Genomic DNA, 27643 nt, shown 5'->3' with positions numbered 1-27643 from the left:
ATGCGCCACTGCGCCGTGAGCGAGCCCGGGAACGTCGAGTTTCAACCTCCCCGAACCACCCCTGCGGTTTCGACGACCGATCAAGCCTCAACATCACCGGGTAAGCTTCTCCTGAACACTTCGCCCAAGCCGCCCAGTACCATCAGGGCGTTAGACCTGCCAGCACCAGCCGACCTCTCCTCTCCTCCATCAGCCTGTACCACCATGGGCCCCATCAGCAGCAGAAGTGCTGCAACGAGTATGACTCCCCCTTATGTAAGTTTAAATAAATAGATGTCTAAGCTAAATTGTTGTGTATGTGCCATTATTTAAACTGCAAAAGGTCCGTGGATGTCCTGTGTTGGTCTGCTCTTATTTCCCTGTCGTTTGGTGTAGTTGGTGTCCGCTCGAAGCAAGTAGGTAGGTGGCAAACCTGAGATTGGAGCCCTGAGCTAGTCGAATCTTACACCATGATGTAGAAGAAACCCCTCGTTTGTTCTTTCCAAAATCTCTGGAGATTGCTCTGTGGCGCCACCACATATAGTGACATAGCCATTACGGCTCTGTAGGTGTTATCCTGCGGGTTCATATTGGCACATTGACACAGACCCTCTTCTTTCTTGCGCTTCTCTTGGCCTTGAACGGGACTTAGGCAATTGCAGTTGCCATTCATCGATCATCCCGCTCCTCATCCGTACATGCTTGCTGCATCAGTTACCTTGCCCGTAGAAAGGCGTGATGTAGGTTAACAATAGCTGGAGATTTTCCTGGACATTTGGCCTGTTTGGTGGACTCTTACCACCTGTTCCGAATAGTGCGAAACAGCAGCTGCCTTTTGGAGGTTGAGTACTTACAACATTGCATTTTACTTCATGATAGGTGGAACATCGATGAGTTGTGCAATATTGTTGAGAGATTTGTGCGTGAACAAATACTGCAATGTAATATAGTTTTGTATTGTAATTACTTACTATTTAATTAATTATTCTTCAATAAATTTGCAATTTCGATGCTGTTCTCAACATGGTGTCTTAGTTCCGGAAGTACCACACGTTTCAACGTTACTAGTGATCCGTAGTGCTATTCTAAGCCGGCCAGAAGCTACACGGGTATAGTAGTTTTCGTATTTTTAAGGGAAGGCCATTGTTCATCTGATTTCCACAAGAACTCTGGACCTCGGCACCAGCGACTCGATGAAAAAAATCTGGATTTTGGTGCCACTTTGTTCCTTCATCTGCCACGCTTAGCTTGGTTGGGATGCTCATATCCTCCACTCCCATAGATCTGCTTCTTCTAGAACCTCGCAAACTCGAAAGGCAACCAACTGGTTGTACCGACGGTGTTTAGAAGTTACCCAATACTCACGTTTTAAGAAGGCGTCCAGTATCGATGTTTCACGGCAAATCATAGCGTGCTACAGCCAGCCGATTGGTGCAAAGCATACTTAAAAAACGGCAGTTCGAAGTTCAGATTATGGGATGAACAAAAAAAAAAAAAATCAGTGAGTAAACTCTTGTCTCGGACCCCAATAGCGAAAGCTCGACGATTGATCCCTCTATAAATCTCAAGTACGTACGCCACCATCGCGAATCGACAAAAATGTGCAGCTGAATGTCATTGTCTTCGGGTGCAGATGTTGGTGAACGATGGCAATGAGATCTGAAGTTCTGGTATGTCAGGCAGAGCTACGCATACGCACTATGTTAACCACTTTTTGAAGCTTTTCATTGTCAAAGTTCCAGAATTTCCCATTCGTTGGACGACCAACTAACAGAAGGACTTCGTTTATGTGGTTGAAGTTCTTGAACGTAAAGTGGTCTTCTTAATAGTGATGTCCTCGCTAAAACTGCTATCAACAGCAGATGGTTCGTTTAATTGCGCTAATACTGTTGACGGATTGCAGGCCGAATTGCGGGTTTTGATGCCTGGCGACGCATGGATTTCCCGCTGGTTTGTTTTCTCCTTCTGCTCCATGCTCAGAAGCATACCGTCGACGTAGTGTCGCTTCACAATAGTTTCTACTTCTACACGGCTTGTTGAAACTTGCTTGTGTGCACACTTTACATACTACACCGTACGTGGTAGTACGGTAATAGAGGTAGTACAGAATAGAGGTAGTGATAGTGAAGGCTCACACCTTCGCATGTAGCGGGGAGGCTAGGTCTCCGTTAAGGAGAGCGGAAGGAGCTGTAGTGAGCTGCACACGTAGTGCCAGCGTGGGCCATCCGATCTCATCTACGGCTATAGTTTGTCGGGTTGGACGGAGCATGGTTAACGAGGGTCATAAACAAGAATCGTGATGGGCTCTCTGCGATGCAGCCTGGCTGTGCAGCAGTTTCATTCCATCATTGGCTTTGCGTCACGAAGCCTTATATTAGTAAGGACCTCAAGCAGGCTCTTGTTAAACTTCGGTGGTCAATGATGGCGGCCAGCCAGGACCACGAGAAATTAGTGGCTGCGGCAGCGGCAAACCAGTGAAGTCAAAGGTTACGATGTATACACAGACGAAGGATTTCGTTTTCGCGGGTATCCCCAAAGAAGTAGTGGATGCTATTGCAAACGCAGAAGCGTGTGAGGCAGCCATCAGGTGGCGCCCGCAAGGCTAGGTGGCTGTTAACCCCGAAAGTCTGTAGTAAAGCCGGCATCTCGGACCCCAGCCAGGCGTCCCGGAAAGATGGTAAGGGTGGGCCTGAAAAGGAGATCGAAGGGAAGGGCTGATCAGTGGGAGAACGCCCTTTGGACCAAAGTAGAGAGGAAGAGTGAAAGTAATAAACCGCAAGCGGTGCACGAGTGCCACCAGGCCTAGAAAACGTAGCAGGGGAGGTGCCAAGCGCGGGAAGGAGGAGCGACGTCATGCTCGTGGATCCCGAACAGGTGAAGTGAAGTCGGCGTGCGTTCAACCGGCATCCAATTTTCTCCTCTTGTCGTTTGTCGATGAAGCCTGGCTATTTTTTAGTGTGTCTCAAACATGACCCCTCGGCCCCAAGGGGTTAAATAGTGGTATTTCATTCTCAAACACAAAAATGAGATGTTATCGAATGGGTCTTTTTTTGTTTGGTGTATTTTGGAAAAATGTTGAACCCTTCTAGTTGTAGCTATAAGCGTGTTGTATCCCACATCCCCCTATTCCCACATATTCCATGACTTCTACGAAAGCCGTTTGCTTCGGGCAATACGCACGATAACATTTAGATAATGCAAAGCAAATTTGCAGTGGAACGTTTTAAACTGTGCCGTATCCCAACCAGACCAGCCAACATCAGGGCGAAGTTATTTCCACCCACTTGGAAGTGTTATGCGCGACCTTCTTCGTCAATTTTGTTTTATGATGTTCTTTGTGCGACCCATGGATGGATGATGTGTCTCCACCTTGCCGCCGTTGTTCATCTTTTGAGGTTTGTGACTTTTCCCTAGCCGCGGGAAAATTTTACGACTGCTCGCTTCAGAACGGTGTCTCACGAGGAGGGGGAAAGTACAGAGGATGGCCAAAATGTTTGGGATAAGTAACTTTTTTTTCTCTCTCAAAAAAGTTCAACATGCTCTAACTTTTCATAAAGTGCATAAAAAATCTCAAATTTTGACTGTTTGTCAACCTGTTATATGTGCATCATTGGTACAAATTTGGGCTCGATTGAATAATATTTCGCGAAGTTAGAACCGTTCGGGTAAAACACTATTTTTTAGACAACTCATTTTTGAGCTGCCATATCTCGGAAACCAGTGAACCGAATTGAATGAAATTTTGAACGTACACTAACAATATACAAATGCTTCTCAAACTATTAAAACATTGATACTTTTTGAACGTTGAAAAAAGTTATCATGGATACTTTTTGGATTTTTCTCGAAAAAATGTAATTTTTTTAAGTCAATGTCAATAAATTTTAGTGTTGATGTCCAAAGATTTTCCACTTCTGTTCTCAGGTTATCTTTAATCAGATATATTGGTGCCTATTTAGATTAAAGGAAGAACACATTTAGTAATTTTTGTGTGGTATTGTAAATTTAACTTATTTTCCTCTATATGGGTAAAAATTTCAACCCGGTATAACTTAATTCGCCGTGAGAAAATATTACATTTTATAACGTTGTATTAAGTATCAATATATTGTTGACAAACGTTAAAAAAAACATTGAATTCGGTTCACAGGTTTCCGAGATATGACAGCTCAAAAATGAGTTGTCTAAAAAATAGTGTTTTACCCGAACGGTTCTAACTTCGCGAAATATTATTCAATCGAGCCCAAATTTGTACCAATGATGCACATATAACAGGTTGATAAACAGTCAAATTTTGAGATTTTTTGATGCACTCTATGAAAAGTTATAGCATGTTGAATTTTTTTTGTGGGAGAAAAATAGTTGCCTATCCCAAACATTTTGGCCATCCCCTGTATTTAGATGGAGCGCAGCGCCTCGTACACCGAGTGTGCACCAAGTGATAATAATTTCTTCCGCAACCGTCGTCGCATGAATAGGTGAGTTTCCGCGTTGCTTTTTCGCAATGCTCTCTCCCCCGGAAGCGGGTGCGAGAATGTTTCCATACACTTTGACGCCACTGCTTGCTCGGCGGAAACTCTAGGGCGCGAATTCTAACCATGGTTGAGAAACTGGAACTGGTGGGAATTTCATTTTCACTTTGTTCCATTATGCACGCTTGATAGCATTTTAATGGATTCTGTGATGCGAAGAAAATTCTCTCGCTGGAGGAAGGAAATTGTTAAAAAATATTTTTTAATTCAATGCGTGTTGTGTTTACCTTCGGAATTTTGTCTGAGGTGATCTCTATTTAGCATAGCATTTAAACCTGTCGAAGCGTTTATAATAGATAATGTACACACATTAAAATTCCTTTTAATGACCGAAAACCAAATATTGGTCCTACTAAATAAATGTTCAAAAATTCGTGATAAACTCTATATACTTTTTTTGTTTTTATCAATGTGTATTTTAACATCTCTCTATATACCTATCTAACATGTCTGTACTCTAGAGGACAGTGTTGCGGGAGGTAATGGCTGGCGACTCTTTAAGCAGAATTAAGACGAACATTTGTCAAGCAGTTACAAAGCTACAAAGTCATTACATTTTTAGTTTTAATACAAATAAGCCAGTTTAGCCGCTCTGTAGGCCTTACTTCGCTCCATTCTACCCTCGTCGGTGTGAGCTCTTTGCATCCTCCTTCTAGTTTTTACACCACCAGTATACCGATTTGCATCTATGTCTGGGTAAGGATCGTCTTTGAATTGGGCGTCATATGCACGGCTTAGGATTCCGCCTAAATCCTCTGGATATATCGTTGATGGTCACTGTGCATGTATCCATCGTCGACCTTCTAGTCCGAGCTAGGATTTAGATCCGGGCTCCAGAAGGTCACGTCATTAATGGACTCTGCACCGTTCAGGTTTTTTTTGTCACCTGCATTTGTGACACGTGGGCTGCAAAACGGTGAGTCGATAAGGAGAGCGCCCAACATAGCTCCAGTCCTCACATGTTCCTACCTCATGCTTCAACCGGTCAAACGATGACAAGAATTGTGTGCTTAGCTGGTAGTGCAGCCTGGGCACTGTTGTCCTTCCCAAGTAACACACATGTTATATAAAAGTTACGACAGCGCAAGTTTTGGTTGTATAGAAGTTTATTTTACGTAATTTCAACACAATGTTAGAATTACGTAAAATAAACTTCTATACAACCAAAACTTGCGCTGTCGTAACTCTATTATAACATGTGTGTTGCTTGGGTTCTGGCTTCAGCTAGATTGAGGAGGTATGACCCGAGCGTCTGTTCACCAAGGAGGTGCGGCTCAAACAGCGTCTGTTCTGGCATCCTGCGGCGGACGCCCAGCTGACGCTGCATCACGCCCAGCTAGATCCAAGGTGGTAGCCCCATCAGCGTGATCGTCCCAGTGTTAGTTGGGACGTTAAACAGAACTGGCACGATGGCCCTCCGGCGAGACAGGAGTGTTGGCGTAGGCCCAATAAGCCACCCGTAAAAATCCCCATTGCGAATAGCATAGGAGAAAATACGACTCGATACAATCGGCAAAGACCCACGCGACGAAATAAGGACTACGATTGGAAACATGGAATTGCAAGTCATTAGGTTTCGCAGGATGTGACAGGGTAATTTACGACGAACTACATCCCCGAAACTTCGACATCGTGGCGTTGCACGAACTTTGTTGGACTAGACATAAAGTGTGGAAAAGCGGGCAACGAGCGGCTACCTTCTACCAATGCTGTGGCACCACCAATGAACTGGGAACAGGATTTATGGTGTTGGGCAAGATGCGACAACTTGTGATCGGGTGGCAGCCGATCAACGCAAGGATGTGTATGTTAAGAATTAATGGCCGCTTCTTCAGCTACAGCATCATCAACGTCCACTGCCCACACGAAGGGAGACCTGATGATGAGAAAGAAGCGTTCTAAACGCAGTTAGAGCAAACATACGATGGTTGCACGCCGCGTGACGTGAAAATCGTTGTCGGCGACATGCACGCGCAGATAGGAAGGGAGGAAATGTACAGACCGGTAATCGGGCGCCACAGCCTGCATGCCTGGAACGATAACGTCCAGCGATGCGTAAACTTTGCAGCCTCCCGTGGTATAGTAGTCCGAAGCACCTTCTTCCCCCGCAAAGATATCCGCAAAGCCACCTGGAGATCACCCGATCATCAAACAGAAAACCAAATCGACCACGTCCTAATCGTCGGTTAATTCTTCTTGGATATAATTACCAATGTCCGCACATATCGCGGTGCGAATATAGATTCGGATCACTACTTAGTGGCTGTATGCGCTCAAAACTTTCGACGGTTATTACTACACGTTGAAGTCGAACGCCGCGGCTCAACATCGAGCAGCTGGGTAACGTAGAAGTGGCTCAAGACTACGCGCAGCAGCTAGCAGTGGCCCTACCAACGGAAGAGCAGCTTGGCGCAGCTACACTTGAAGATGGCTGGAGGGACATTCGACCCGTCATAGGTAGAATCTCGGCTACAGCACTAGGCTACGCGACTTCGAATCACAGAAACGACTGGTACGACGGCGAATGTGAACAGTTGAAAAACGAGATGAATGCAGCATGGGCGAGAATGCTGCAACACCGTACGAGAGCGAATGAGGCACGTTACAAACTGGCGCGGAACAGGCAGAACTGTGAAGCGAGTGAAGAAGCGCCAGCAGGAAGAACGAAATCTCTAGAAGAGCTGTACTGCGCTAGGGGCATACGAAAGTTCTACGAGAATTGCTATTGAAATACGACTGTATGGTTGACTCTTTTGATTAACGGCTACGCAGTCTTGGGATTCAAAAAACGAGTTGTTTTATTCACCCGACGTTTCGACACGGGATAGTGTCTTCCCCCTGAGGAAGGCTTTTCGCCCTTCTCTGTCGGCCGCTTTTTGGGTCGCGTCTCATCTGCAGGTTTCGGCCATGCAGCTCGAGCCGTAGGACGTTTTGACCCCTCCGCTACACGCTAAAACCGCTCAGCACCTAAAATGTATGAGGCCTACTCATAAATGCATAATTTCCAGACCACACAAAAATGTGTAACAGTTACACATTCTAAAAAACAGCTCGTACACTATTCTAGATGCAAAATTTCGATATTTTTATCGTTTGCCAAGGTCAGTAGTAAACCTAGCTAGATTGCCGTACAAAATATTTTGCGAATTTCACGATTTTGCGGACGCAGGAGCTGATTTTGTGAATGTGTAAGTGTTACACATTTTTGGTGTAGTCTGGAAATTATGCACTTTAGTGCTGAGCGGTCTTAGCGTGTACGGCTCCGGCGAGTTGCATTTAAAAAGTGCGATTTTCTAACTTTTTTTATATGCATAAATGTGATTTGAAGCAGCATGAAAAAAGGGGTTCCTTCCAGGGTTTCAATGATTTGAGTGTAAAGTGTAGTGTTCTATCATAGCAGAGTTGCGCCACAGCTCCCGGGTTAACCGGTTCGTGTTGCGCTACTTTATTATCGTATTTCTGACAACACTGCACCCGAGCGTTGCCGATCATGGAAATCTTGTGGGCTCCATGTATATGGTTTCCCACTAGCAGACCACTGAGGGATCAGCTCGGTCTGTAGAAAGCGAAAGTGATTGGGATAGGTCAGTACTGTTTGGGTTCGCTTGAAGAGCAGAAGTATAACTAGAAAGAATAAAGAAGATAGAAGTTCCGAACAAAATTTGTTGTACTGTCTGTGGAAAATAAAGTGCATAGGAAATAAGTAATTGGTTGAGTTTTGTGGCCTGTTGAGGAAGTTCGTTTTCGTGGTTTCGTCCGTGTCTGTGGTGCTCGCCGCCATCTTGTCCTGTGGAACCTGTAAAAAGGAAGAAAATTAAGAAAAGTGACTTACCTGTGTGCTGCTACCTAATTGCCAGTCGTCAACGTCGTCCTGTGGGTGGAAACGCTAAAAAAAGGACACAACGTAGGAAATCACCCGTTTTTTGTGGTAAGAACAACCATAAAATTGGTGCCGTGACCAGGATCTCGGTCGGAAAACGTTCTAGAAGGTTCCTTTGGCACCCGCCATTGCGTGGTCTAGAACAATCCACCGCTGTGGTCGCGCCATTACATTTGCCATCCCTGAGACGACAACGGGGACGCTGTTCGTGTTGCTGCCCCCCACGGCTTTTTGTGGATTTTTCGGACCATTTCCGACGCCGTACTGAACTGAAAAGGAGATTTCGTTCAGCCCTCACGCCATTTTGAGGAAGGCTTCGCCACCAACCAACAATCACCCACGGATTTCCATTCGCTTTTTGAGGACGATTCCTACCAGTCACCTCGACGCCCTGGAACTATTTCGGCGATTTGGATCACGAATAGCGCGGACGGCGCTCGAGACTGTTCCGGTTGACGTTTTTTGATAATTCAAGGCACGCTTTGCCTTGGATAAGGTGAGTACCTTTCCAAGTGGTTAAATTTACAAACGTCCGGTCTACCGTGGTCTTTTTTCTGGACAGATCTCGCTGACTACAACGATTAATTTGAGCTGTCGAGCCTCTACCATGGCGGACTGCGAGGTGCTCATCGCGAGGAGAGACACGCTGCTCGCTACTCTGGGTCGGGCAGAGGCTTTCGTCGCCAACTACGATGCAGGACGGGACCAAGGACAAATACCGCTGAGACTGAGCCACGTCGACAACATCTGGTCTAACCTCGAAGCGGTGCAGGGCCAGCTTGAGGATACGGAAAGTACAGCAGAAGGTAGGGCATTGCATGCTGATGTTCGTGCTGGCTATGAAACCCGGCTTTTCGCAATAAAAGCAGACTTACTCTCTAAAATGCCTCCCACTCATATGAACGCTCGCAATCCTTGTTCCGCTCAAACTAACTCCGCTCTCTCTGGGATCAAGCTTCCAACTATTTCGCTTCCGGAATTCGACGGCGATTACCAGCACTGGCTCACTTTCCACGATACGTTCGTCGCTTTGATACATTCGAACGCTGATCTGCCCGACATCCAAAAATTCCACTACTTAAGGGCAGCGGTAAAAGGAGAAGCCGCGCAGTCCATCGAGTCGATCGCGATCAGTTCCGCTAATTATAACTTGGCTTGGGATGCACTGAAAGGTCGTTACTCCAACGAGTATTTAATGAAGAAGCGCCACCTCCAGGCACTCTTCGATGTTCCACGGATGAAGAAGGAGTCCGCTACGACACTTCATGGGTTGGTTGACGAGTTCGAACGGCATGTGAAAGTCCTTCGGCAGCTTGGAGAACCTACCGATTCGTGGAGCAGCCTTCTCGAACACCTGATTTGCACGAGATTACACGACGACACACTCAAGGTGTGGGAGGACCATGCGTCGACGGTGACAGATCCAAACTACGACTGCCTGATTGGGTTCCTGCAACGGAGAATTCGGGTTTTGGAGTCGATTTCTGTGAATCACCATGCACCATCGGGTTCCGCTCCACCTACCGCGTCGTCGTCGAAGAAGCAAATACCGATGATTCGTCTTTCGTCGTGCTCTTCCACTGCTAGCACAACGAAACGATGTCCAGCTTGCAATCAGCCACATCCTTTGGGCAAATGTTTCAAGTTTCAGCGTCTTCCGCTTTCTGAACGTCAGCAGATTGTCAACGCGAAGCGCCTGTGTACTAACTGCTTGAAATCCGATCATTCTAATCGCAACTGTCCATCGGAACTCACTTGCAGGTATTGTAATCGTCGGCACCATAGTCTTCTTCACTACGCAGCCCCGGATGCCAGCCGCAGGTCCTCAAACGACAGCGCAACGCTTCCCATCACCACCTCGTCAACTCCGGTGATCAATCACTCGTTTTCTCCAGCAGAGCATTCCGAACAGTCTCTGGTGATCGCAACAGATGGTCAGGTTCCAGTGGTTCAAACTAGCGTCCCTCGTCACCACGAACGAGACAATGTGTTTTTGCTCACCGTCATCGTAAATATCGTCGACGCTTTCGGTCACGAACATCCAGCACGCGCTCTTTTGGACAGCGCCTCACAGCCAAATCTTATAACCGAGCGACTCGCCAGCATGCTTCGTCTGCGGCGCAGCAACGTCAACGTTACGGTACAGGGTGCCGGTAAATTGTCCAAGCCTGTGCGCCAGTCAGTCTACACCGAAATTCGGTCGCAGAATCAGCCATTCTCGTGTGATGTCAACTTCTTGGTGATGGACAAAGTCACAGCAGACCTTCCATCACAGAATATTTCTACGGCAGGGTGGAATATCCCGAAGGAACTGGGGCTGGCCGATCCTTCGTTCAACAAGTCGCAGCCAATTGACTTGGTACTCGGTGCGAGGCATTTCTATTCGTTCTTCCCCAGTGCTGCACGGTTACAGTTGGCTGCAAATCTCCCAGTCCTCGTTGATAGCGTTTTCGGCTGGATAGTCGCTGGTTCTTCTACTCAAATCCATCCAGACTCCACTTCTGGCACTTCTGCATCCAGTTCCATAACTATGTCGATGGTGTCCCTCGAGGAAAGCATTGAACGCTTCTGGAAAACTGAAGAATTGGTCCTCAACGACGGTTACTCTGTGGAAGAACGGCACTGTGAGACAGTCTACCAGTCTTCGGTCGAGCGCAATGACGAAGGCCGCTACATCGTTCGAATGCCTCGTCAACCTGATTTCGACGTCAAGCTTGGAGCATCAAAAGCCAATGCGCTACGCCGTTTTCAGCTCTTGGAGAAGCGCCTTGAGCGGAACGCAAAACTCAAGGAAGATTACCACGCGTTTATGCAGGAATACCTCGACCTTGGCCACATGCGCTTGGTAGGAACGCACGAAAAAGAACCTGCAGTAGCCTACTATCTTCCGCACCACCCAGTCTTCAAAGATTCCAGCACGACCACCAAAGTTCGAGTAGTTTTCGACGCTTCGGCAAAGACTTCGACAGGCTATTCGCTAAACGAAGCACTTTCCGTGGGCCCGGTGGTACAGGATGATCTGCTGGACATCATGATTCGCTTCCGAACCTTCAAGGTGGCCGTGGTAGGCGACATTGCCAAAATGTACAGGCAAGTTTTGCTGCATCCGGACGACAGGTCGCTCGTTCGCATCTTTTTTCGATTCACTCCAAGTTCTCCAGTACAGGTTTACGAATTGCTCACCGTTACGTACGGCTTGGCGCCTTCTTCCTACCTTGCAACACGCACATTGAAACAGCTGGCGGATGACGAAGGCGAGGCGTACCCCCTTGGTGGTCCTGCGTTGCGCAAGAGCTTTTACGTCGACGACTTCATCGGAGGAGCACAATCTGTTCAAGAGGCTATTCGACTGCGAACGGAAATGAGCGAGCTACTGGCCAAGGGAGGCTTCGAGCTGAGAAAATGGACGTCCAATGAGCTCGATGTTCTGCAGGGCCTGAAAGACGACCAAATTGGTACTCAGTCATCCCTCGAATTCAGCCCTAACGAAACCGTGAAAGCCTTAGGAATCTGTTGGGAACCGGAAGCGGATACCTTGCGCTTCGACTCCAGTGTCGATGAGAACAGCAAACCACCCACCAAGCGTTCCATTTTGTCGGCCATATCACGTTTATTTGATCCACTTGGTCTCATCGCACCGGTCGTCGTGAAATCCAAGATTTTGATGCAGGAGCTCTGGCTGTTATCTTGCGGATGGGACGATCCCGTTCCGGAACAGGTCCAGCAAAAGTGGGAGAACATTCGCAGCGAACTTCCGAAAATTTCCTCATACCGTGTCGACCGCTATGCACTCTTGCCAAACTCAACGATCCAGCTACACACTTTCTCCGATGCTTCAGAATCGGCGTACGGTGCATGCATCTACGCCCGCTGCGAGAACGCGCAAGGTCAGACTCGTATTTGCCTGCTGGCATCCAAGTCGCGTGTGGCACCCCTAAAACGAGTTAGTCTTCCACGCTTGGAACTCTGCGCCGCTGTTTTAGGTGCCCATCTTTACGATCGGATCAAGAAAGCTATCGGCATCGACATTTCCACCTCGTTTTTCTGGTCCGACTCTGCCATTACGCTGCAGTGGATCCGTTCGCCTCCGAACACTTGGAAGACATACGTCGGTAATCGGGTTTCAGAGATCCAACACTTCTCCCATGGCTGTATCTGGAATCACGTCGCTGGCTACGAAAATCCTGCCGATCTGGTGTCACGCGGAATGACAGTAGCGGAATTCGTCGGAAGCAATCTCTGGCGCAGCGGACCCGATTGGTTAGCCCGTCAAGCACAGTATTGGCCAACATGTGAAGCTCCAAACGTACCCGAAGAAGACCTTGAAATTCGAACGGTTTCTGTAGCGGCAACTGCAACGTCACCACCGATCAACTCGTTGTTCCTACGATGGTCCTCCTACACTCGCCTGCTCCACGTCGTCGCTCACTGTCAGCGTTTCGTTGCGAATTGTCGTGCCAAAACTCGTACTCAACCAGAATCAGACCAAGTTACCACTACCGTCAGCCTCCTTCCCCAACAGTTAGCTGAAGCCAAAACGACCCTAGTTCGCCTTGTGCAAAATGACTCCTTTGCCACCGAAATAAAAGCCTTTCAAGTTGGTAGTTGGAGTAGTTGGAAAGCGTTCTCCCCTTCGAAAGTTGAGCCCATTCGTCGATCCAGAGAGAGTATTGCGAGTGGGAGGCCGTCTAAGTCTGTCTAAATTGAACTACCAAAGCAAACATCCTGCACTCCTTCCCAAAGCACACCCTTTCACGCGCCTTGTAGCCGAGCACTACCACAAGAAGCTTCTCCACGGCGGCGGGCGTGCTCTGCTGGCAGCAATGCGCGAAGAATTTTGGCCGATCGACGGCCGCAGACTAGTGCGAAATGTAGTTCGTGCTTGCTTCCGATGCTATCGTCTCAACCCGGTGGCTGCACAGCAACAAATCGGCCAGCTACCTGCTGCCCGAGTGATTCCCAGTCGTCCATTCAGCGTAGTAGGAGTTGATTACGCTGGGCCATTCTACCTGAAGGCCATCCACAAACGAGCTGCTCCCACGAAAGCGTATCTGTGCCTCTTCGTGTGCTTCGCAACGAAGGCGGTGCACCTAGAGTTAGTCAGCGAACTGTCCACGTCTGCTTTCCTGGCAACTCTTCGCAGGTTTATCTCTCGGCGAGGCCGCCCCTCGGACATACATTCGGACAATGGGAAGAATTTTGAAGGTGCTAGCAACGACATCACCCAATTGTATGACATGCTCGCTGAAGAAACATTCCAAGCGGAAATCGTATCGACATGTGCCGCCGAAGGAACTACTTGGCACTTCACACCTCCAAAAGCTCCTCACTTCGGCGGGCTATGGGAGTCGGCCATCAAGGTAGCGAAGAAGCATCTTGTAACGAACGGGTTACAACTTGATCTTAGAAAGCCAAAAAAAAAACATGAATTATAATCCAAATCGTAATATATCTTCAACTTTTGCATAATTTGAAATTCCCATGATAGCTCATCCTACTATGTGCGAACGATGTCGCTGCTAAACGTCCGGACACGTTCTCAGTATTTTGTCCCACGTTTGGAACCGGTTGGATGAGGTTTCATGGAAGGGGAGTGATCTACAAATTGCACTATTAAAATTTAATACAGGGCTAACCATGATGAAATTGAGACCCACTATTCAATTGTAAAAAAAAACTAATTTACTTAAACAGAAATTAAATGTTGTGCTAAATGTTAAGGACAAGGTATTTGGAGTACATAGCTCAAAATTTCTAGAGCACCGTTTTTTAGAACCGTTGAACGGATTTGGATGAAAATGCATCACGCTAATTGTTCAGTGGTTGTCAACAGCGTGATGCATTTTCATCCAAATCCGTTCAACGGTTCTAAAAAACGGTGCTCTAGAAATTTTGAACAATGTACTCCAAATACCTTGTCCTTAAGAGGGTTATGTATACCCCAAGTAATCGTCTTTTAATTTCTGTCTGAAGATAGCCTACTAACAAAAGTCGCGCCAAGATCACTCCTATTAAAAAAGCTAGGGTAGCTGTTAATATTTCCAACCGCCAATACAAAAACCAATGCAAACGCTTACCATTTACGACTGCTGAATCGACATATCGGCTGTGAAAATTTGGCATCTACAAACCTGGCGTTAACACCGGATGGAGCTACCGTATGAGTGGGGGAGAGAGTTTCCAAAATTAAGGTAGTGGGAGAGTCACGATTATAAAAGCGATGGACCACCTGAGGATCGCCCTCTGTTCCGATAAGGAAATACACCAGTAAGTCCGGCTCCGCGATTTTAACTCGAGTTGTGTGATTGAAGAATCTTCGAAGCTACATCGGGCGTGCAAATAGTGCTAACATTTGGAATATTGCAAGTTCCTTAGTAAGTGGAGGTGAAAGTTGTGATGAGTGGTGTCCTTTTGGATTATAGTGCGGCAGTTCTGATCGGATACCTCTGGGAACGCTAGAGATCAGACTGCGTGACACGTGCCCGATTAAAGTTAACCTTTCCCTCCGGTAAAACCCACTCTAGTGCACTATAGACCCCAAATCTGGTGTGAATCGAGTTATTAAGACTATCCGTCAACATATAGTCTCGCGAGTCGTGAAAGTTTCAAGACTGGCCGTCAATATCCAGTCTCGGGTACAGTGTACCGGTTAAGTGAGAAGCCCAGTGAACGTAGTCTGAGCCAACGTCCAAGGAAGACGCTACTTGGACGCCCTGAGGCCAGGAACGCCACGAGCGTCGTGGCAACCCCATTGAAGCACGTGCTCCGAGCGTGCTCGACGAACCACGACCCTAGAAGATCGTCATCTAACACCCTTACACCGAGATCGGCGTATCTCGCTCGGCGATCCCACTACCCAGCCGTATCATCCAAAGAGCGACCGGCTAGTCGCTGACCCAGGTATGTGAGTGACCCCTAACCGCTCTGCAACATTGTGAGCTCTCCCCCGATCGTACGATCGACAGTCCGGGTGGAGCCTTCGACCTCGACGGCGCCCAACCGACCGACGGCCGCACCTCCTCAAAGCTAGCCAACGAATCTAACGCATGTGTACTAGAACGAATCTTAATATGAACTCTAAAACCCACCCCAATGAATTAGTTAATACAATGTGTGCACCTAATGACAGTGATTTTATTTATTAGCGCCAAACGAGAGCACCTCAACTTCTGTAAGACTTTCTACGATCGGGTAAGTGTCCATTTATATGTTCTTCCCTTTGGTTCGCCCTGAGATCTAACTGAGCTAGTCATTGTTAAGGCGGAAAACCGCGAATACGAAATTAGGATTTTCAAAGAGATAATACGATCGAATGTTTCAATTGGCGCCCAACGTGGGACCCGATGATTGCTCGTCGTTAGGGGCATTTTTGTGAATGTTGGCAATGTACAGCTGAATCACCCGAATAGAGATTTTAATAGGTACTACACAGAACAATAGTTGGTTTGACGATTGATTGCTCGGCCTCAAACAATAGCTTTGACCTTTCAAGGACATCCATACGATTTAATTTACATTTGAATAATGGAATCGTACAACTCCTTTCCGGCTTCCCTCAATCGAGAGGTAACGTTTGACAAATGGTATTACGAAATACGGGTAGACCTTCTCACGGATGATGAACTCGCCTTTGAATTAGCGGTTAGGGATATAGCAGTCGATAAAGATCGCTCGCAAAGACGGAGATGCTTGAGAGCTAGGTTGAAAGTAGAGAGACACGAGGGTAGCAGTGTAAGGACCTTGAAATCTGACCCGAAGGAAGACATTGAACAGTGCAGGGCAAAGCTTGCTGAACTGGAAGCAATGCTCCGCGAAGATGCTACCACCGTTTGTAAAGATCGGCTACTCCACTTAGGCGCGAGAATTAAATTGGTGTTGTGCCATGCACCCCAAGACCTAAAGGATGAATTAATCAAAATGTTCGTTAGAGTGACGGACCATCTATATTTTTTGCTTTTCTCGTACACAAAGTGTACTGGAAAGGCTATATGTTCACTCCAAGAATGACTTTTTGATAGAAGGCCCGGAGAGTCAAATCACATATACCAATCGACTCAGCTCGACGAATTGAGGTGATGTCTGTGTGTGTGTATGTGTGTGTGTATGTGTGTGCGTGTGTGTGTGTGTGTGTGTCTGTATGTGTGTGTACAAAAAAACTCACATCACTTTTTGGCAGTAAACCTCATCCGATTTCAATGACCGACGGTTCATTCGACGCGGAATCTGGTCCCATTGTTTCCTATTGAAAATGGTTCGGATCGGTCCAGCCGTTCCAGAGATATGGCCATTTAGGTGTTCCGGAACGGTACTCCAGGAAGGGACCAGATAAGAAAATGCATCAAATCTATGCATGCGACACATCAAACCACGGCATTTTCGATAACCTGATGAGCCGTAAGCAGAAAAATAGTCTAAGACCATATCTGAACCGGTTGTGCTCCGGAACCGGTTCTAGGCGTTCCACTGGAAGTGGTCAAAAATACAATTAAACCAAACCCATGCATGCGACACATCAAACCACGGCATTTCAGATGACCTGATGGACAATGAGCAGGAAAACCATCTCAGACCATATCTGAACCGGTAGTGTTCCGGAATCGGTTCTAGTCGTCCCGCTGGAAGTGGCCAAATATACAATTGAACCAAACCCATGCATGCGGCACATCAAACCACGGCATTTTCGATGACCTGATGGATAATGAGCAGGAAAATCATCTCAGATCATATCTGAACCGGTAGTGTTCCGGAACCGGTTCTAGGCGTCCCGATGGAAGTGGCCAAATATACAATTGAACCAAACCCATGCATGCGGCACATCAAACCACGGCATTTTCATTGACCTGATGGACAATGAGCAAGAAAACCATCTCAGACCATATCTAAACCAGTAGTGTTCCGGAACCCGTTCCGGGGTTCCCGCTGAAGTGGTTAAATCTGAAAGAGAAACAAACCCGTACATGCATCACATCAAATAGCGGCTTTTTAGATTACCTAGTGAACGGCCAGCAAGTGTTTCGGAATCGGTTTTGAGTGGCCGGAAGAGGCCAAATTTAAAAGTAAACCAAATCCAGGCATGTGACACATCAAATCGTGGCTTTTGCGATATTCTGATGAACAGTTAGCTAGAAAATAGCCTTACGTCACACTAAAGACAACTAGTAGTGTTCCGGAATTGGTTCCGAGAGTCCCGTCGAAATTGTCAAACCCTGCATGTGACATCTTCAATTTGCAGCGTTTTTGGTTAACCGATGAGCAGTTAACAAGACAATAATGTTAGACCATATTTGGCTCAGCCGGTAGTTACCCGGAATCAGATCCGGGTAGTAAAATGTAAAATTTAACCAAACCCATGGTGGATGCGTACATCAAATCACGACCAGTCTTGTAAACATTCGACACTTTTTACTACCTTCATTTCGTTGCCGCAATTGGGTGTCAGTCGGCTTTGTTACATTCGTGCGCTAGCGTTACCTCTTACCTACACACAACACGAGCAGTAGAACGAAGATCAATAAACATAAGAAAGGGTCAAATCAATGTCATCTGACACGATGACATGTGTCTAATTCTAGCTTTACGCATAGATTTTCAGCCAATTGCGATTATGAATGTTAATATTAGTTTATTATTGCATGTTGCATTGAATACGACACACGGGCAACATAGCTCTTGTTATGGGAGAAGACAGGAATAACAAAAGCCGAACCGTCTCCCGAAGCCGCTATCGTGGTGAAGTGCATTCGTTTGACATTTTTGTTTCGAACGGTAGTATGAGTGCATGTGTTGCGAATGTCGGAGACAAAGGGGGCCGAATATCGACGAAAAGGTTCAAATGACTGTGATCTCTAACAAGACTGATCACGACTTATCGACAACCTGATGGAAAAATAGGGTCAGACCACATTAGATTCCCGGTAGTGTTGCGGGTTAAGCTGTGGCTTCGAAAGTGGTTAGAAGTAAAAGTGAAGCAAACCCATTCATGCGATATACCAAATCGCGGTGATTAGGTAAAGGTGAATAAATAGCAATAAAATATTCTCAGACCATGATTGGGACAACCGGTAGTGTCATGGTCCATGACTCATGGAATCAGATCCGGCTATCCCACCGGAAATTACCAAATATAAAAATGAACCAAACCCATACATACGACACATCGGATCGCAGATTTTTTGATAATCTAATGAACGGTTAGCAAGAAAATAGCCTTAGATTACATTAGAGACTAGCTGTTGTGTAGCAGAACCAACGTTCATGTGAAAAATTAAATCATATATGAGAACAAAATATAGACAAAACTAAAGCGATCTCATCAAATCGTACCATTTCAGATTCCTAAGGTCTAAATTTATAGCAGGATGGGTCAACGTTGAATGGAAAAATAAGAATTTGATCGCGTCAACAGAAGATGGTGGCTGTTTTAAGGAATTTTGAGCTCTAAAACTATGTAAAATAAGTGTATTTGGTATGGGAAACATGTTCGGAGTCCACTAGAGTATCCAAGATAGCGGTCCAAAGTCCAACATAATGGCCCAGTATTCAAGTTAGTGCCTATTTTATAGGATTTTTAATTCTTGCGTTGTGGGCATATTTTGTATGAAAATATGCCCAGAATTCAAAATTTGTAATCAGAAAACCCAAGCTGTGTGCTGTTTCACGAGGTCTGCAATATGACTATAGTTTGAATGGGGAAGAATGCCGGTCTTCGTCCAAAACTGGTAACCAGAAAATCATAAACGACATGCAAAAATTCAATACGGCGACTATTTTATGTAATTTTAGGTGCAGAGTCCAAAAATGAATACCAGAACATCCAAGATGGTGTCTCAATGTTCAAGATGGCGATTAATTTAGTTGGGGTAGATATCCGGAGTCATAAAATGATGACCGGAAAATCTAAAATGACGTTTCAAAATTTTGCGGCTTCATGACACTTGTTTGCTTTGAGTTTTGGATCGATGTCTTATATTTTCTGAATATTGGATGTTATGCTAATATAAAATGTATCCATATTGAGTAGATTTAGCAAGCAGTTTTCATTTTGTATTTATGTCAATGTCATCAACATGTCGCTCGAGTTTTGTTGAAAGGATATTTTAAAGCACGAGAAAGGCACCATCACCGCTAGGTGGATTAATAAGGGTTTTTATTACAAGTCAGTAAGATTCGAACATGACGTAGAAGGAGAGGGGGCAGAGTCGATTGGAGATGATATGGAAGACATTCCCACTTTAGAAGATATTCTGAGGGAGACGGAATGTGAAGTGGAGCTGGTAAAGGTTCCGCGATTAGTGTTGCTAAAAGAGTTAGAACGACGTCTGCGGGCCGAACAAGCGGAAGAGAGTCTAACGGTGGAAGTGGCAAATCTATCGAGTCAGTTGCAGAAATTTATTCATCACAAGGAAACCTGGAATCAACAGGTCCAAACTGATGAAGTCGAAGATCTTGTTCCAAGGCCGCCGGTAGTATTTACTTCCGCCAATCCGGCTGCTCTTGGTCCCTCGACATCGATCCAAGGTAATTCATGGAAAGATGGCGGAGAATTAAATTCACGTTACAGTTTCGGGGGGCATTCGACCTACAATTCAGGTTTAGGGTGGACACCATACGCTGATGCCACTAATGTTACACGTTCTTCGTGGACTAATCCCATTCCCTCCGTTTCTATTCAGCCGACTCTCTTCAATATTCCAGGCTCCTCAGAGCCTTTTCCAGGATGGAGGAGTTCCCTTCCCAAGTGGAACAACTCGGCTCCACCTCAGCCCCCGGGTGTTCCACCTTCGACAGGGTTTTGGACTTCTCAACACAGTGGCTGGAATCCAGCTCCAAATTTTCCGGTTCCGGGGAATCCTGGGAATCTGGGACATCCCCAGCACCGAACCCTGCCGGTGTCGAAATGGGCGATCGACAAATATTCAGGAGACGACCAGGGATTAAATTTAAACGAGTTTTTATTTAAGGTGAAAAGCCTAGCTCTCTCTGAACGTGTGTCAGATGCGGAATTGTTCGATTCTGCTTTGCATCTATTTAGTGGGCCAGCATTAAACTGGTATCACTCAATGCGCACGACTGGTCGTCTTTTCAGTTGGGACCATTTGGTCATGGAACTGCGCTGTGCTTTTGTGCATCCAGATCTTGACAATATGGTCAAGATGAAAGTATACCTGCGCAAGCAGCAGCGGAATGAATCATTCCAATCATACTACTATGATCTGGAAAAATTATTTCGCTCTATGAGTTGTCAAATCCCGGAGGATGAAAAAATGAAGATCGTAAATCAAAATATGCGGACAGATTATCGAAAACAATTGACCTTTTTACCTATTTATGATCTCCCATCCCTCATTGCTGCGGGAAGGAGAGTTGATGCGAACAATTTCTCCCTCTACAACAAAATGTTCGGAACAGAGAAATCGGTTAACGCTGTAGCAGTCGACGCCGAGCGGAAGCAGGAGGTTAAGAAGGCGCCAATGCGACCTGACCATCGACCAGGAAACCCTGGTAATTTCGGTCGTCAATCCCAAAACTCCGGTCATATTAATCAACCCCCATCAAACTTGGGAAGTAATGCCCTTCGAGTCCCCCCCAAAATCAATCAAGCCAGTTCTTCAACTTCATCCCAACCTACCCAATCTGGAAGCACACAGAGAAATAACCCCCATAAAACTGCAAAGCTACCATCAGTGTTAGAGAAATTGGTAGATGAGCATCGTCCACCAGGAATGAGTTCATGCTACAACTGCGGAAAGCAAAATCATCAACACGAAGAATGCTCCGAACCAAAACGAGTTTTTTGTTTGATCTGTGCTTTCAAAGGCTTTGAGACACTGAACTGTCCATACTGTCGAAAAAACGGGATTCAGACGAACCAAAGTCGTGGTTCGTCCAATCCCTCGCGCGATTAGAATCTTCTAGCCAGCTGATGGATCCTTCTGTTGAATGGGAGATGGTTTCAGAACACATGTATGCTCCCCATCAAGAAGTGAACCAAATAACTCTAAAAGACAATGACGACAATCGACCCTACGCCCATATCAAGTTTTATGGTATCCACACTCTAGCATTGCTTGATAGTGGAAGTCAGTCCACCATGATAAGTGACTATATCTTTGGTAAAACAAAGGCTCGTCTCCTTCCTCTAGACCGCCCAGTAACTTTAAAAACTGCAGGTGGCGATACTCTAGAAGTCAAGGGACAGATATACGCTCCCTTCACACTGAACAATCAAACGAAAGTAGTTAAAACTCTTGTAGTACCACAGCTTGCAGTTGATTGTTTGTGTGGAATGGATTTTTGGGAAAAATTTGATATTTTTCCGACAATCCAGTACACTGCTTTTGCAGAAGAATTAACAGCTACAAAACCCAGCCCTGAATCAACCTTGACCTCCGTAGAACAATGTAAAATTAACGAGATTAAACAATCCTTCAAAGTTGCCATTACCGGCCAGCTTAGCGTAACTCCGTTAATCTCCCACTCCATTGAGTTAAAGGAGGAATGGAAAGATAAGCCAGCAGTCCGGCAATTTCCTTATGTAATGTCGCCAAAAGTTCAAGGCCTTGTTTCCGAGGAACTTGAACGTATGTTGAGTCTGGGCATAATCGAACGAACCAATTCGGATTGGGCCCTAAACGTTGTACCTATAATAAAGCCAAGTGGTAAAGTTAGGTTGTGTTTGGACGCTCGGAAGATTAATGAGAGAACCGTGCGTGACTCCTACCCTTTACCACACCCTGGACGCATATTGAGCCAGCTCCCAAAGGCCAAATATCTTTCCACCATAGATTTGTAGGAAGCGTTCCTACAAATCCCTCTAGAGAGGAGTTCTAGAAGATATACCTCGTTCTGCGTCCAGGGTAAAGGGTTGTTCCGGTTCACCCGACTCCCATTCGGCCTCATTAACAGTCCAGCTACGCTGTCTAGGTTAATGGACCGAGTACCGTAAACCGGGGTCAAATTGATCAGCGGGGTGAAATTGATCATTCGGGAACTACATTGTAATTCCTTACTAGGAACTCTTAAGCGTCGTAATGATCTTAAACTTTTTACGTTATCTGGTTCGTAGATGTCTAGAGATGAGTGTAGAATATTATTTTTTTAGAAAAAAGTTAGTTTTGCCTTATTTTTTAGGCATTTGCAATGTATTACTCATTTAGGTGAAATCGTGACTACTAAACAATCGTTTGCTAATAGGACTTCCCGTAAATTATCTGTTTTAACATTTTTGTGGAGTCTTGGTTGGAAAGTTATGTAGCTAATAAGAACAGGAAATAGTTATAAAAAAGTTCAATTTATGTTGAAATAGTCATTTATTGTGACAGAAATAACTTATTTCAAATTAAATTGCCTACCTGTAGGCGTTTAAGGGGAAATTTCAAAATTTAATTTTGCATTTAATGTAATAAATTCACTAGTTGTAAGATTTTAAACGAATTATTCGGTTTTAGAAGGGCAAAATTAAGCGGACAAGGAAATTTTCCTTTCCAACCGATGCTTAATTGTATACTGATCAATTTCGCCCCAAAGTGGCATTTCCAATTTTTTGATATTTGGAGTTTGTTTAACTTAAAGTTTAAATTTGTTGAACAAAATTCTGTCACGTGGTTCCATGGAGATCCACTGGGTACTGATTTTGCAGAAATTCTTTTGGCAATATTTGGAATTCCACTAATGTTATCCGCAAAAGTTGTTTTAAAGTGATCAATTTGACCCCGGATTACGGTACTGGGTTTCGGGGAACTGGAACCAAACGTTTTCGTTTATTTAGATGACATAGTCATCGTAAGCGAAACGTTTGAGGAGCACGTACGGTTACTCTTAGAAGTCTCTCGGCGTCTATCGCCCGCTAATTTGGCGATCAATCTGGACAAGTCAAAGTTTGGCGTGTCCGAGTTGTCATTCCTTGGATACCTCCTTTCAACTGACGGATTACGGCCGAATCCGGAGAAAGTCCGCCCAATAGTCGAATATGAAAGGCCGTCGACTGTCACAAAACTACGGAGGTTTCTAGGGATGGCAAACTACTACCGTCGCTTTATACCTGACTTTAGCGGGATAGTGGCTCCCTTAACAGAAATGCTCAAAACAAAGTCTAAAGCTATTCGCTGGTCGCAAGAGGCTGAAAACGCATTTACTAATGTGAAAGAACGCCTGATTACAGCTCCTGTCTTGAGCAGTCCGGATTTTGGGAAGGAGTTTATAATTCAAACGGATGCATCGGACGTGGCCGTCGCTGGCATCCTATCTCAAAACCAAAACGGGCAAGAACATGTAATATCCTATTTTTCCCACAAATTAACAACTCCGCAGCGAAATTATCACCCTGCTGAAAAGGAAGCATTAGCGGCGTTACTTTCGATAGAAGCATTTCGTGGTTATGTAGAATGTAGCCATTTTACTCTGATAACCGATTCCTCCGCCTTAACCCACATTTTGACTACTTCCTGGAAGGTGGGATCCCGGTGTAGTCGATGGAGTTTGAATCTGCAGCAACACGACATGACTATCATCCACCGTAAAGGCAAGGAGAATGTAGTGGCGGATGCCCTTTCGCGGAGTGTCGCTGCAATTTCAAACTCCAAAGATTCATCGTGGTACACTTCCCTAAAAGAAAAAGTAGTTGAGAATCCGGACGACTACGTCGATTTCCGGGTCACGGATGGTCAATTGTTTAAATTCGTATCCGCCGGAGAAGCGCTCTACGATCGGCGATACGAATGGAAATTATTTCCCCCTCCCAGTCATTGTCAGAGTATCATAAAGGCGAATCATGACGATGCCATGCACCTTGGCTACGAAAAAACGTTAGCAAGGATTCGCCAAAGGTTTTACTGGCCAAAGATGGCCAAAGAAATTAAGCAACACATTCAAAATTGTGGAACGTGTAAAGAAGTTAAGGGGCCCTCGGTACCAATGACTCCACCGATGGGCGATATGAGAATAGCAGAGCATCCCTGGCAAATCATATCTGCAGACTTCGTAGGTCCCCTCCCGCGTAGTAAAAAAGGAAATCAATATCTTCTAGTCGTTTCAGACTTATTTAGTAAATGGACGATGCTCGTCCCTACTAAAAGAATTGAAAGTGCGAGTTTGTGCGCGGCGCTAAAGGATGCGTGGTTCTACCGCAATTCTACTCCGGAAATCATGATCACGGATAATGGGTCCTGCTTTCTGTCTCGCGAATTTAAAGCCCTGTTGGATAAATTTGGAATACAACATTGGCGAAATTCCCGTTATCATTCGCAGGCAAATCCGGTAGAGAGAGTGAACAGAACAGTGAACGCGGCCATTAGGACTTACGCTCGTAGTGATCAACGTTTATGGGACACGCGCCTAAGCGAGATCGAAGCGATCTTGAACAGCAGTATTCACAGCTCTAGCAAGTTTTCCCCGTTTTTTGTTACGCACGGACACGAAATGTTCATTGAAGGGTCCGATCACCGTAGAACCCAAGAAATCAGCCCTTTATCCGTGAATCAATCAGAAGAACAAAAAGCGATTCATTTTGGTGACCTGTACGCCCATGTTAGGTCAAATTTAGCAAAAGCTAACGAAACGTGTCGAAGGCACTATAATCTTCGGCATCGTCGATTTCCAAATGCTTTTACACCCGGTCAATTAGTGTACCGAAAGAACATGCGATTATCTAGCGCCGTAGATAAATACAACGCTAAATATGGCGCTCAATATTTGCCTTGCAAAATAAAATCCAAAATTGGGACATCTTCGTATGATCTCGAGGACTTAGATGGTAAACCCCTAGGGATTTGGCCAGCAGTCCATATTAAGCCGGGTTGAAACTGGATATTTGCTAGGATACCAAAACGGCAGGTCATTGCACTCGCTTGGTTATCGGGATGTCAGATCAAGGTTTTCAGTTTTAGACCCCCAGTCCAGCATCAGAGTAGGATTTGTCATGAGAAGTAGTTCTGAGGCACTAAGATACGTGCCGTCACAGTTCATCAGAAACCAGAGAAAGAAAAACGTTTGGGCCAGATTATGTCAGGCCAGCAATATTCTAGAATAATAAATTTAGTTGTACGAGGAAATCGAACACGACGAAGGTTCAGCTGTGACTGAAGCCTTGCCGTCGGAGACCTAGCTCACACCGCTTGGTCACACCCGAGCACTCATTCCTAAGAGTGCTCATTTTGGGTACGAGTCTCTCAACAAACCGAGAGAGGTACCACATTATTCGTATGCATACTAGAGAATACGTAAGGGAACCCGATCGTTAAAAATGTTCCGGACGCGGGACGAAATTTAATAGCGTAGGTTTCAAACTGTAGTTGATAGGTCGACCGAAGTAGGTAAGAATCCCCTCCGTATCGTCACTAAACCATACGTGTGGATATCTAAAAATAGGGTAGTGTGTGCAGAATGAATGTCATAAGATTGAAAGAGATGTGTATAGAGGCCTCAAGAGATGTATGAATGAAATGGAATGAGTGTACGAATAGTGTTTAGAATAGTTTTATTTAGAAATATTGCAGATATGAAGCAGGTATGAACGCAGATTTTGCTTGATGTTTGCGGTCCGACTCCCAAAGACGATGTAATCCGTATAATTTGGATCTCTTTGGAAAGGCAGGGGCCTGAAGTTGGAGGGGGGGCAAAGCTTGTCCCAACAAAAGGTTCTGTTTAGTATTTTATATAAATTCCTCTATTCACCAGATTCCGCTGAACTTTGTTAGTTGAAGCAAAGGGCCTTTGAAGTATGGGCAAGATTGCTTAGATAAATGTATTTGACAAAAAAAAAAAACAACATACGTTATTTTTTTTTCTCCTATCCCGGGGAGTATTGTAACGAATGGGTTACAACTTGATCTTAGAAAGCCAAAAAAAAAAAAACATGAATTATAATCCAAATCGTAATATATCTTCAACTTTTGCATAATTTGAAATTCCCATGATAGCTCATCCTACTATGTGCGAACGATGTCGCTGCTAAACGTCCGGACACGTTCTCAGTATTTTGTCCCACGTTTGGAACCGGTTGGATGAGGTTTCATGGAAGGGGAGTGATCTACAAATTGCACTATTAAAATTTAATACAGGGCTAACCATGATGAAATTGAGACCCACTATTCAATTGTAAAAAAAAACTAATTTACTTAAACAGAAATTAAATGTTGTGCTAAATGTTAAGAGGGTTATGTATACCCCAAGTAATCGTCTTTTAATTTCTGTCTGAAGATAGCCTACTAACAAAAGTCGCGCCAAGATCACTCCTATTAAAAAAGCTAGGGTAGCTGTTAATATTTCCAACCGCCAATACAAAAACCAATGCAAACGCTTACCATTTACGACTGCTGAATCGACATATCGGCTGTGAAAATTTGGCATCTACAAACCTGGCGTTAACACCGGATGGAGCTACCGTATGAGTGGGGGAGAGAGTTTCCAAAATTAAGGTAGTGGGAGAGTCACGATTATAAAAGCGATGGACCACCTGAGGATCGCCCTCTGTTCCGATAAGGAAATACACCAGTAAGTCCGGCTCCGCGATTTTAACTCGAGTTGTGTGATTGAAGAATCTTCGAAGCTACATCGGGCGTGCAAATAGTGCTAACATTTGGAATATTGCAAGTTCCTTAGTAAGTGGAGGTGAAAGTTGTGATGAGTGGTGTCCTTTTGGATTATAGTGCGGCAGTTCTGATCGGATACCTCTGGGAACGCTAGAGATCAGACTGCGTGACACGTGCCCGATTAAAGTTAACCTTTCCCTCCGGTAAAACCCACTCTAGTGCACTATAGACCCCAAATCTGGTGTGAATCGAGTTATTAAGACTATCCGTCAACATATAGTCTCGCGAGTCGTGAAAGTTTCAAGACTGGCCGTCAATATCCAGTCTCGGGTACAGTGTACCGGTTAAGTGAGAAGCCCAGTGAACGTAGTCTGAGCCAACGTCCAAGGAAGACGCTACTTGGACGCCCTGAGGCCAGGAACGCCACGAGCGTCGTGGCAACCCCATTGAAGCACGTGCTCCGAGCGTGCTCGACGAACCACGACCCTAGAAGATCGTCATCTAACACCCTTACACCGAGATCGGCGTATCTCGCTCGGCGATCCCACTACCCAGCCGTATCATCCAAAGAGCGACCGGCTAGTCGCTGACCCAGGTATGTGAGTGACCCCTAACCGCTCTGCAACATTGTGAGCTCTCCCCCGATCGTACGATCGACAGTCCGGGTGGAGCCTTCGACCTCGACGGCGCCCAACCGACCGACGGCCGCACCTCCTCAAAGCTAG

General features: G+C 45.5%; 1 protein-coding gene across 1 annotated transcript; it reads left to right on the top strand.

Annotated features, from left to right (window-relative positions):
- Positions 1 to 27643, top strand: LOC134290514 (uncharacterized). Its single transcript, XM_062857671.1, has 6 exons — positions 1 to 255; positions 8954 to 12992; positions 13159 to 13769; positions 19548 to 19908; positions 27439 to 27513; positions 27579 to 27643. The coding sequence occupies exons 1-6, from the start codon at positions 1 to 3 to the stop codon at positions 27641 to 27643; spliced, it is 5406 nt and encodes a 1801-aa protein (XP_062713655.1).

This window comes from Aedes albopictus, chromosome 3 (assembly GCF_035046485.1).
Source record: "Aedes albopictus strain Foshan chromosome 3, AalbF5, whole genome shotgun sequence".
Taxonomy (NCBI): domain Eukaryota; kingdom Metazoa; phylum Arthropoda; class Insecta; order Diptera; family Culicidae; genus Aedes; species Aedes albopictus.
Note: the sequence above shows the minus strand (reverse complement) of the source record. Positions and strands in the feature narration are given on the sequence as shown.

What these genes read in the sequence shown, in the direction of transcription:
- LOC134290514 (XM_062857671.1), top strand. Translation starts at nt 1, where the DNA reads ATGCGCCACTGCGCCGTGAGCGAGCCCGGGAACGTCGAGTTTCAACCT. An exon ending in AATAAAAGCCTTTCAAGTTG is followed by an intron (nt 12,993 to 13,158) that starts GTAGTTGGAGTA and finishes CGCGCCTTGTAG; the next exon opens with CCGAGCACTACCACAAGAAG. An exon ending in TCCCTCGACATCGATCCAAG is followed by an intron (nt 19,909 to 27,438) that starts GTAATTCATGGA and finishes CCTTACACCGAG; the next exon opens with ATCGGCGTATCTCGCTCGGC.